This window comes from Lissotriton vulgaris, chromosome 4_1, assembly GCF_964263255.1.
Source record: "Lissotriton vulgaris chromosome 4_1, aLisVul1.2, whole genome shotgun sequence".
NCBI lineage: Eukaryota > Metazoa > Chordata > Amphibia > Caudata > Salamandridae > Lissotriton > Lissotriton vulgaris.
In genome coordinates, this window is record NC_141691.1 from 723,774,828 (window position 1) to 723,787,600 (window position 12,773).

At 46.0% G+C, this 12,773-nt stretch overlaps 1 protein-coding gene across 2 annotated transcripts in view; it reads right to left on the reverse strand.

Annotated features, from left to right (window-relative positions):
• DSP (desmoplakin) overlaps positions 1-12,773 on the reverse strand; it is a 229,494-nt gene that overhangs the window by 140,178 nt on the left and 76,543 nt on the right. For both annotated transcript variants that reach the window (XM_086965017.1, XM_086965016.1), the window contains exon 5: positions 11,328-11,456. In XM_086965017.1, the coding sequence (XP_086821143.1) occupies positions 11,328-11,456 (129 nt within the window). The remainder of the gene's footprint in view (positions 1-11,327; positions 11,457-12,773) is intronic.

Sequence of the window (12,773 nt, forward strand, 5' to 3'; positions counted from 1 at the left end):
CTCGGCATCAAAAAGTTTGAAGACCTCTGCCTTACAGTATAGGGGCGGAGTATCTCTCTTCAAAATGTCGATGCTCCCAAGACTCCTATATTATTTCACTAACTTGCCAGTGGGTATTCCCAGGAGCACATTCAGATCACTGAATGCATTGCTCGGCAGCCTCATCTGCAACAAGGGGAGGCGCAGAGTGGCCATGGCCAAATTGCAGCTCCGGATAAAGCGAGGAGGGTTAGGCACCCCGGTCGTTGAGCACTACTACCTGGTAGCACAACTACAGCTGCCTACATGCTGGCTGGTGGGGCACCATTTAGCAGATATAGACATGGAGCACAAGAAGAGGGCACTTCGAGTTGTGTGAGAACTATTTCTCCCCAATGCAGTGTTGCCCATGCCCCGTATCGGCCTCCTACGAGTGGCGTACAATAGCTAATGAAACGCACTGCGAGTCATGCTGGAAATGCCACAATATGCTCGGGAGATTCCTTTATGCTCCATTTGGGCCTTCCGGGTGCAACTAGGTCAGGAGGAAGTGCAACTCTGGGAATCGGACACTCTAGGAGACCTGGTCCATGACTAGGTCCTCATTCCCTCTGACAAACTTATGGAGGACTTGGGCCTCCCGGCAGGCCAATTCCTAACATATAGCCAGCTAACGCGAGAACTGGAGCGACTGTGGGGCACAGTGGAGACACACATTATACACAGTGGGTGCTGGCCACCTTGCTTACTAAGGCCCAGGACCCACAGATGTCGCTCAGACGGGCTTGGGAGAAGGATATTGGTTGCGAGCTGGCCCAGGAGGAATGGGATAGAATACTGGTGCACCGTTGGAAGGTTTCCCATAATGCTTGTTTCCAATATATACAACATAACAGCCTATATAGGGCATACCTTACCCCAGCCAAGCTTAACAAAATCTACTCTGAGACATCACCCGACTGCACTTGCTGATGCGCCCCTGGGGCAGACAGGTTACATATGTTCTGGAGCTGTTTGATTGCCCGCACCCTTTGGACAGAGGTCACAGACACCGTTGCCAGGGTTACACACCGCATGGGCCTAAACCGTGTAGCCAGCGGCCTAATGGACCTATATAAATATGTTTGGGGTGCCTCTAATCACTTCATTGTCCTGGTGTTGCTGATGGCACATCAAATGACTTGTGGAGAAGTGTGGCTCAGGGGTTAGAGGCGGCAGACCCGGAATCTGAGATCGGTCCTGGACCAGGGTTCAATTCCCCGCCCCGGCGGGTCTTGGGCTAAAAATTCCACGGACTCGATAATTCTCGTCCCGGTGCCTCCTCAACTCTCGGGTTCACACTCTGCGACTCTGGGCAATAGCTTGCTTAATCTCCACAACGGCCCCTCGCGGCGGGATGCCTGACTTTCACCCTGTGGACACCCTGTCGGGGCTTCTCACAGGGGAATATCAGGACGGGTTCCCTAGGCAAGCGCCAGGATACCCTTGTGGTGACAGGTTGCGCTATATAAGTATACCTACATTTACATTTACATTTACAAATGACTGATATGCACTGGAAAGCAAGCGCACTCCCGGGCGTGGCAACTTTTAAATGAGGAAGAGTGGAAGCACTACGCTCTGCCGGGAAGAAGCTAGTGGATTGCGGAAATGCCCCATCGTTTCCGTATGGGATGACCTACTCTCCACCTTTCAGGGAACACCAGACAGTAACACTGTGAAACAGACCATTGGGGACATTCTGTCAGCAAAGGCCCCACCCCCTTTTTTCCACCTTACAACTCCCCCATCTCGCTAATTTCCGCACCATTCGGCCAGGATTTAAGGGCAGCGCCTCTGTGCTGTGCATTTGGCATCTATGCAAGCCCTGCGCGTCTCTGATAGACTACAGGCAAGACTACACATCAGTACCATGCACTACATGACACTCAAGGCTTTTCCAAAGCTCACAGTTTGATTGGGTTGTCGCGTTAATCAAACCTGCACTGCCATGACATTCTGCATCAATATTTGTAAGTACTGGGACATGCTGCAATATGCCTATAATTGTGGTCTTAGAGAGCTGGATATGTGGTAATACTGGCGTTTGCGGATTGACGAGGGAGAACAGGTCTTGTTGCCTTCTTGGAAATGGTCAATTTGAGTTTTGGGAAATGCTCATTTAGCCGATTTTATTATTGTTTTTATAGAGTTTCTCTTGTTGTTCGGATTGTTTGTTCTAGCTCTTTATAGACATGCCCATTCATTTAAAACTTAATGCAGAAAACAGGGTGTGGAGTTCTGGGTGTGGACGTATTTTTCTTTAATTTGTTCTTATTAGCATGTCAAGTTTTAAGGTTGTGCTGGCTATTAGAGTGTTGAATGTCAACACTATGCCTGTTGTCCTTTGTTAAAAAGAGGTAGGATGGAAAAGTAGGCCAAGATGCGCTAGGGTGTGGATGTTGAAGAGATGCCAAAAACGAACGTTTTGCACATTTGTTTGGGATGGAAGCTTGAGCTCTGCCAATTTGTTTAGGAGCAAGGTGTCAAAAGGCGGTATGGCCAGTTGGCCCTTGTTTGGGTGTTACCTGAAAACAGAAACTCTTTAGTGATCATCTGGTGTAGTGTATGGCCAACCCTATGCAACTGACTGGTAAAGTGTGGGTTGCGGACTGATGAGGCTGTGCATAGGTGGATGATGGTGAAGAACTGGGTCTCAAGTGAAGTCCCTGTGATGATATTTTAGCAGAATGGCACATGAAGCCAGGAGGTCAGCTATTCAAAACGTGTGCAGTGGGCCTATAAGTGTTCTACCTGTAAACTACAGCCAGTAGTTAGCTGCGATTATGTTACTGGCAACAAGTAGCTTATGATCTCTTAAATGCAGAAAAAGTTTCATGGGATGGGTTGGCAGGATAGGGATTATAAGAAGGCTAAAGGGAAACCACCTTCTATTACACCTCCCTCATGATGTATGGACAACTGTAGGTGGGTGTGAGCAGCTAGTACAGCTTTGAAGATTTGCAACGAAGGAAAGAGGCTGGTTTCTGTCATGTGGACGAAATTAGGGTGTGACCGTCATTGGTACATAGTGGTTATGAGAGAGCAGTAATTCAGAGGGAAGAGTAAGTCCAAATCTATACGTCTATTCAGCTAGTAGGCTTCATACGTGGTCCAGTATCATGGTAAGAATCATGCAGTATGTTCAATAATCTGAAGAACAACAAATCCAACACCTGACCTGGAATATAGCTCCAACTATTTGCGATACTTTGAATTCAGATCTGCATAGTTCAGTACAACTGCGCTTGGTGAGCTGGATGCTCCCCACTGGATTTTAACCTTCCAACTCTAAATTGTATTTAAAAAACATGTCCCATATACGGAGAAGCAGACATGTTTTATTATGAGATGATCAGTTGGTGGTTTCATTTAAATGAATGACTTGCCACAGGTGAGGGTGTGCAGGCCAGACACCATAGAGAATAGGGCAGATCACAAACTTGTGCTTTTAACCACACACTAGGTCCTTGGCAAAGTGTGGCAAGTCTCTGTCTCTCGGCACTCAACTCCAAAGAGAGACTACATATGCCTCTGGTTGGTCCCTCATCTGAGCTAAGAAAGTGGATTGACATTCCACTAATTCAATTAAAACCCTAGTAGCAATTGCTGGCCTTTTAAACAAGCCTCAGGAGTAAACAGGTAGAAAACCGGAAGTACTCCATACTCAACTAGAGGTGGTGGTCACTCCCTACTTTGCTGATAAACATGCCGTTATTTTGCCCGCAAATGGAGAACTTTGAGTAATGTCTATGAGAGAGACATAGAGAGAGTTTTTGGGCTGTGTGCGTGTGTCTACCTGCCTGTGTGTGTGTGTGACCATCGATCAAATGGCTGCCAGGTTTATGACAAAACAGATCTAACGGTGGTCCCTACCTCTTGAAGCACCTAATCTCAAATCACCCCTTTAAAATTTCTAATTTGTCCCTAAAATAAAGAGAGGGAATCGTGTGCACACTGAGTAGCACCCACCGTCCCGGTGTCTATTCCCTAAGGAATTCAAACTTGATTTCGACAACAGCTAAGGTGCACCACAAGCAATAATATATAAATGAATATTACAATAAGTTGCAAACGATGATTCTCATTTTATGGATTTTCAATCTTTATTTAGCAAATATGGAGTACCACACAGCCGACGCGTTTCATCCCACGCAGGGGACTTCTTCAGGGCTTGTTATAATTAAAGCTGACCTCCCGATGGATGTGACCAGTGTTCTATACAGAGGTATACATGAGGCCTCAGTTGTCAAGTGGTATCTTAATGTTTATATATATGTATAGCTTGAACTCCTATTCAGGGCGTTTTCTTGGCTTGAGAGGCGGTCACAGGCTACCTTATATCACCAGTCACAAGGTGGAAATCAAAATATAGTGGTCTCTTAAAAAATTTTTGTTCATATCCTTGGTTGTTAATGAAGCTTTGAAGATATTGTAGAAAGTGGTATTTCTCCAAACACAAGTAGATTCTGTATTTTATTATTGAGAACCAGTCTTAGTATAATTGCTCTCTGGATAACATCTGGGAAAATTCCGTCTGGAGCATGATAAGTCCTCCGGAGGCCCGTAGAGAATAGGGCAGATCACAAACTTGTGCTTTTAACCACACACTAAGTCCTTGGCAAAGTGTGGCAAGTCTCTGTCTCTCGGCACTCAACTCCAAAGAGAGACTACATCTGCCTCTGGTTGGTCCCTCATCTGAGCTAAGAAAGTGGATTGACATTCCACTAATTCAATTAAAACCCTAGTAGCAATTGCTGGCCTTTTAAACAAGCCTCAGGAGTAAACAGGTAGAAAACCGGAAGTACTCCATAGTCAACTAGAGGTGGTGGTCACTCCCTACTTTGCTGATAAACATGCCATTATTTTGCCCGCAAATGAAGAACTTTGAGTAATGTCTATGAGAGAGACATAGAGAGAGTTTTTGGGCTGTGTGCGTGTGTCTACCTGTCTGTGTGTGTGTGTGTGACCATCGATCAAATGGCTGCCAGGTTTACCATGCTACATCCATTCTAAATACTTCACTACCTTTCCAGCCATTACCAGCAGTGTCCTGATAGGTGGGCAATGGAATGAGTGACATCTAATTTTATTTATTTATTTTAAGAGTTTTATATAGCGCTGGCTAGACCGGGAGGTGTCAGAGTGCTTTACATAAGGTTCCACAAAATTACAAGATTACATCAGTTCCAATTTACATCAGTTGCTAGACAAACAATTACAAGAGCATAGAAAACGAGATAAGTGAAGTGTAGAGGGGAAGGGGTAAGGGAAAAGGGGTGGGAGGGAGATACGGCAGAAAGACGAAGGAAAGTCTGCTCAAAGTCCGGCTGGGTAGGTGACGGTCGAGGGGGAAGTCTCAAAACCCATCTTCTCTATAGCTATCAGGTAGCTCCAAGGGGCTTTGGCCGAATAGCTAGGTCTCAATGGGAAACATTTAAAGAACATGGAGGGCAAAATAAATGGAGCGTAGAGGGGAGGGGACAGGGAAGGTGAGAAAGGGAGGATAGGGGGTGAGACAACAAGGAGAGACTAAACGAAGTCTGTCTAAAGGCCGACTGGGTAGGTGACGACCAAGGAGGGAGTCCACGGCCCATCTCCCCATTAGCTAAACCAGGTAGCTCCATCGGGCATCAGACAAAATAGTTCAGTCTCAATGAAATGAAATGAATTTGTACTTGTAAAGCGCACTTATACCCCAACTGGGGTTTCCTGGCGCTGTACGCATACCGCTGTGGAACCCTTCATGGCTTTTCCCTGTGAAATGTCCACTCCTGGGCACCCCCAAGGTGAAGCCAGGCATCCCAACGCTGTTGGGGCCGTTGTGGAGATTAAGCAAGCTATTGCCCAGAGTTGCAGAGTGGGACCCATGATTAGAAGGCGAGAATTATCAGGTCCGAGGAAATTGAGCCCAAGACCTGCAGAGGCGGGAATTGAACCCTGCATCAGAGTCTGCCGCTCTAACCATTGAGCCACACTTCTCCACGTACATAAATTGAGAGAGGAGAGAATGAGAGACATCAATAGAGGGAGGATGCGGGAAGAGACGACAGGAGAATATCAATCAACACTGCCACACTTTGTATCCTTCCCGTCTAGGTCAATCAGATTGTTTCCATGAGGTTAGGCAGCACATGAGCCCTGAGTCTAATGATTGTTTGTTTTCCCCAATACATGCCAGGTTTAGGAGTCTTAAATTTAATTCTAAAAACATGTAACACGAAAGGAATCCGAAGGCTAAGGGGGTGTGGAAAAGTGTGCTTCAAATTGTGCCTTCCTGATCCGCATAACTGTAGTCAACAAGTGCAGACCTGCTTACAAACTTTTATTTTATGGTAATAAGTTTCAAAGCTAGGGACGGTAAAAAGGCGAATTACCCATTTAATTAAGAAATCAGAGAGGCAGAGTCAACATGGTGAAGGCTGTTTATGCACGTGCTTCACCGCTCACTATCTCGAAAACGCTCCCCTTATTCAGCAACGACAAACCTCTAGGTTCTAACACCATGACCTACAGAGCACAGAATGTTCCAACAAGTAGTAGACCTAGGGGGTGTCGGGTGTGGAGGGGTAGAGTAGTTTCAAAAGCATCCGCAGTAGGTTAGAGAGGGTGCACTGAGGTCAGGCCCCCGTTCACACCTCCACCTCCTCCAGTGGAATCGCCTTCCCTTGAATCACGGCAGTAAAATTGGCTTTACAAGAAATGCATTCACTGTCGCAGAACGGACGCGGCGATGCTCGGAAAACAAGCATTAACACGTCCCCTTTCTCTCGCCAGAACTTGCACATAGTTCTCAGTGACGCAGGAGATGATGCGAAAGGGAGGAAGCCGTGTTTGCATAATTATTAAATATATATAACCCTCTCTCCTCCTGCCGGCTACACCTGCGCGCACAGACCTGGTGCTAAAATGTACAGCTGGTTCAGAGCAAGCCGACCGCAGTCCAGGGGGGTTTCTGAAACATTTCTGCGGCCTATTGTTTTACTCTTTGCCCTAAAACCCTGGGCCTGCGCCAAGTTCAGCTTTGCATGTGGTTTCCAGGGATACCACGACCTTTGTGGGCCTGTCTGCGCAAGGACTCCACCCTCAAAGGCCCTGCCCCCCCCCCCCCCGTCCCCCTTCAACTATGCGCCACTGCTTTCAAATGTGCAGCCAAAATTAATCCACCGCGCAGCGCTGTTTTACTCTTCATGCTTCCGCCTCGAAGGAACGGCTTTACCGCGCTGGGATTCTGCTTGTTTTGGATAGTAAAGGGCGGCGCTGGTGGGTATCGGGTGCCAGCCCTCCGTGCCAACCCACAGTGCCGAGCAGCCTCTGCTCACAAAGACCTCACTAATGCTTGCCCAATTCTGCGGCGAGGGCTCCATTTCCAAGCTCATTATTAATAACCTCCAGCGAATAAAGCACAAGTAAAGCAATATGCCTTCCTCTTGGCTCGGTTCGGCTTTAGTGGGATCTGATACCTTGGTTTCATCCCTTTCTGCTAAAAGCGTTTGGCCCCTGATGCACTGTTGATGCCAACAATGCATTGGTGTTCATCACAGGCGGTATGACTCGGTCTATGACCTCCAGGACGTTCCCATAATGATGGATTTACTTAATTATTTAAATGTTGGTAAAGAGCTTATCTTGTGATTAGGAGCTACTTCGTGGCACTGGTGGGTTGGCAGAAGTTCACCAGGGTTGTCCCTTCTTTCCAGACAACTGGAGATTGTGAGATCCAGCACTTTCCAAAGCTAGTTCTCGGTAAGCCTGGACTGTGTGTTAGGGCGCCGGTTCAGGCGACTGTTGCCCTGAATTCCACAGAATCAATCCTTGAAATCAGTAAAATTATAAAAAAACTTCCCAAACCCCATAATGAGAACGGGCAGTACATTCCAGGATGGACATGCTCCTTAAAGTAGGCACTAACTTTCTCTGGCACCTTCTCCAGGGAAAAGGTTTTCAAACTTGACTGCGCTTACACTAGAAGTGTTCCAGCAGTGCAGATGGCGGCATGCACTCTTTTAAGGTGCCTTGATCAGATATCAGGTTCTTGCTATCACCGGTCACTCCCCTTCCCCAATAACTACTTCATTTTACTCTCCCTGTATTTGCCTAGTAGTCCTGCCACATCTTACTGAAATGAATGTAGCGCCCTACTCTGCCCCATAGCCTACTAAATCTTGTGTTCCGATCCAGTTCCTAAACCCACTCTAACTGACTTGAATCCAGTCGTTTTGTTCATACCCCATTACAGACCCTGAACTCGACCCTCTCGTGCATATCCATACAGAAACTGCACTCACTTATCACCAATCCTATGCACTTATTGAAACCCACTACAATCATAAAATAATTAATTTTTTCTTCTAAACATTACGAACACTCCTCCTGACCTTGCACCTTTACTGTTACTTTCCAGATCCTTCGCTCTCTTAACCACCTTGAAGACCCCAAATCCTTTACTGCAACATTCCAGACCCTGCATTATTTATGACAACATTCCAGATACTGCAACCTCTATGATGGCTCTCCGTACTCTGCACCCTCTAAAGCTGCCTGCCAGAATCTGCACCCTCTACGACTGCCTTCCAGACCCTGCGCGTTCGATGGAGCCTCTGCGGAACCTGCACCCTCTAAGACGGCCTCCCAGACCCTGCACCCTCTATGGTGGCTCTCCACACTCTTCACCCTCTAGGCTGCCTTCCAGAACCTGGACCCTCTACGACTGCCTTCCAGACCCTGCACGTTTGATGGAGGCTCTCCAGAAGCTGCACCCTCTAAGACGGCCTCCCAGACCATGCACCCTCCATGATGGCTCTCCGTACTCTGCACCCTCGACAACTGCCTTCCAGAACCTGCACGTTCGATGGAGGCTCTCCAGAACCTGCACCCTCTAAGATGGCCTCCCAGACCCTGCACCCTCTATGGTGGCTCTCCGTACTCTGCATCCTCTACGACTGCCTTCCAGACCCTGCACGTTAGATGGAGGCTCTCCAGATCCTGCACCCTCTAAGATGGCCTCCCAGACCCGGCACCCCCTATGGTGGCTCACCGTACTCTGCATCCTCTACAACTGCCTTCCAGACCCTGCATGTTAGATGGAGGCTCTCCAGATCCTGCACCCTCTAAGGTGGCTCTCCATACTCTGCACCCTCTATGGTTGCCTTCCAGACCCTGCACGTTCAATGAAGTCTTTCCAGAAGCTGCACCCTTTAAGATGCCCTCCCAGACCCTGCACCCTCTATGGTGGCTCTCCATACTCTGCACCCTGTATGGTTGCCTTCCAGACCCTGCACGTTCAATGGAGTCTCTCCAGAACCTGCACCCTCTAAGATGGCCTCCCAGACCCTACACCCTCTATGGTGGCTCTCCATACTCTGCACCCTTTATGGCTGCGTTCCGGAACCTTCATGTTCGATGGAGGCTCTTTAGAACCTTTTTTTTTTTTTTTTTCCTTTAGAACCTGTAGCCTCTAAGATGGCCTCCCAGACTCCGTACTCTCTATGCTGGCCTCTATGTTACCTTGTAAGACTACCTTCCAGACATTGCACCTTCTACGCCTACCACCCAAACATTTCACTTTCTATGAATCTTTTGTGTATTCTGCACCCTCAAAAACTGTCTTCCCAACTCTGAAACCTCTATGTCCCCTTGCTATATCCTGCAACCTGAATGACTGTCTACTAGACCCCATCTCCTCTCTGATCCCTTCAAAACCTTCAATCGTCTTTATAAACCAAATACTTAACAAACCCTGCACACTACGTTAACGCGCTCCAAATGAGGAAGCCTCTAAGACTACCTTACAGACTCTGCACCCTCTATGACTGTCTGCTAGAACCTCTGCCCTTTATGAAAGACTTTTAAACCACACATCCCCTATGTATATCTTCCGGCATCTACACCTCTATGACTGCCTTTCATAGTATACCCTCTTTGAATGCCTACCCTCCGATGTCTAAAAAAGCCTCCTGGGTGGTAGAATCTCCACTAACATCTTCCAGCTCCCGCATCCTCTATGTATGCCTTCCAGACCCTGCACCATCTAGAACTTCCTTTCAACCCCACCACAGACTATGAAAACCTTCGGATCCTGCCCCTGTTGCCAACACATTCCAGATCCTTTCTACCTCTATATTCACCCTTTCTTCCAGCCCCTCTGTACAATCATGCATCTTTCCATACCCTGCATTTACACTTTCACCCTGTCAAATAATTTTAATGCACCTACCAGGATGCTGCAAACACCCTGCCTTATCTTAGCACCAACTGCCCAACACATATCCAATCATTCCAACACCTGCCCTTGCCTGTTGCCTCCCTCCTGTCATTGTGTATTGTCTTTGCTGTGTCCTGCTCCACCAAGTTCATTTCACACCTGTCTTGCACACAGGACGGCATGCTGGTTTCTCAGTGGATTTGAGAAGGGAGGATGTAAAACTAAGAATTACACTTTCCATAGATGAAATACAGACGACACTCTTCAACGCTTTGTGTTTAGTCGGATCAACTGATTGAGGAGCCGCAAACCAACATAAATTCAGATCCTCATCGTTGGAATTTTCCAAAGATGATGATCTGGAACCTTTTTTGCAGCAAACGTGGATATTTGTCACAAAAGAGCATTCAAGGAAAACCACATTTTGGTCTGCAGCCTTTGATTCTAAAAGAAATTAAACAATATTCAGTGAGGCACGTCGAACGCGTCAGACTGCCAGTGCAACCTACTTAAAATATCATTCAGGTGGTGATGTTCTTAGAAGTTGTAGGACCTGCCAAAACCGAAATTTTAAAGAAGTTGCAAACCAACATTTACGTTGGCATTAAAACTCCATAAGATGGACCTCTGTTGAATATTGATTTAAAGTCCTATCACTGTTACCTTTTGCAAAGTAAAGCAAGGTTGAGCTTGCACATATTGTTGGAACAAGCATAGAAGGAGAGTGTCCTATGTGTGAAGAGTAGAGCGCCACACATAAGGGACAGAGAGTCATAAAAACACGTGAAGGAGCTGGTGAGTGTGCTGGTGTAACACAAAGGTGCATTAGAGTAGTGATTTATGCATGGTTGATAGTGGCACTTGCAGAAATAGCTCAATATTTGATGAGTAGGGTGTTATGTGTGAGTTCCAGATATATGCTCCATTTTATGCTATGGGGATATAATGCGGGCGCAGAGCATGGAGAAGTTGCTAAACTGTGTTCCTGGAATTATGCATCCTACATATCGCTTTCACCTCTAGAGCCACGAATCAGAGCTCATAGGAGATAAGTTGTGACGTGTTAAATGCAATGGAACACCATCACTTAGACAGGCGATCTTACCAGGTCGACTTTGATTTTATCCAGCTCCCATCGATAATCTGCAATGGCGTTGTGAAACTTCCTGTGGTTGCTGATCTGTAGTTCTACAGACGCGGCATCAAACCCCCAATCTGTCAACTCCATTTGGCGCTGTGTTGAGGGAAAAAGCAAGGTGAAGATCCTTTACTATCACAAATAAACTAAAATTAACAACAGAAAAAGTGTGTTGTGGGACTACTGCCCAACACTAAAACAAACAAAACAAAAAAAAACTTTTCTTTTTGAATGAAGACCAACGTCCTTTAAGGAAAAGGGGCTGCAGTAAATAAAAAAAATTAAAAATCTAACTTTATTTAAAGCGCGATCACAGTCATGGTCGTATACTGACCGCGAGAGGCCACAACTGCTGTGATGGCATCCAATCATAGTGAGTCACGATTTGCAACCTACCTCACAAATACCCAGACTGAGACCCACTTCAATTCTGAATTTTGGAAACCAACATATTAATACACAGGTTAGCACAGTTCCTTCCATTCGGAAAAAGGCATTGCAGTTTGCAAATGGAAATGTTGTACATTGGGCCCAAAATGAGAGGTACGTAACACAGGAAGAAACACACAAAGTAAGGATACACTCATGTAGATCAGGAAAAATCGCCTTTGAATTTCAGTATTTGCACAGTTTTAAGGCAAACGTATTTTTAATTGAAAAGTGCATAGAGAAAACGCTCTAGAAATGCACCCATTCTGCAAAAAGCTAACTACCTGTTTTCTAAGATCACACATCTATCAGTGTGTATGTTCTACAGATACATAGACGAAAGATCAGGGAACGTTCTTAGCCTTTCATTTACTTTTCATATAAAATTGCATTTTTAACAAGAAAAACTCGGAATAATCATGGAATATAAAACAAAAAAAGAATAAAGTTCCCAAAAATATAGAAAATGCCAAGTGTGAACTTTCCTAGGCATGCTTCAGCGGTGTATTATTTCCTAAAGAAAGCCTACGCAAAACCAATTTCAAGCTGTCTTGTGCAAACTTCAAATGACTCAATGGGTGTGGTAAAACAAGTATGTGGATACAAAACAAAATTAATTCCTACACACAAAACAAAAAAAAGGACGCCTGCCCCACCCTAAGCTACTGTGAATTTTTTTTTGATGAAAATACTGTATTGTGAAGCAACCTCACGCTGCAGGTCGTCCTGTACTCACACATCCCAGCACTCTTTTAGGGGGCACCTCTATAAGATTGGAATTTAGTTTATATGGCTTCAACACGTAGCTGCGATAATAGGGGTGGTAATAGAATACCCCACCCGCTGAATACCAATACTGTTGTGTGGAATATGAACCCATTCCATGTTCGGATAACGTAGTAACATTGCATGTTCTCCCTAGGTCTAAGGTAAGCAACACAGAATGTTGCAGGTTTTACCTGGCATTTCTTTGCAGGGGAAAAA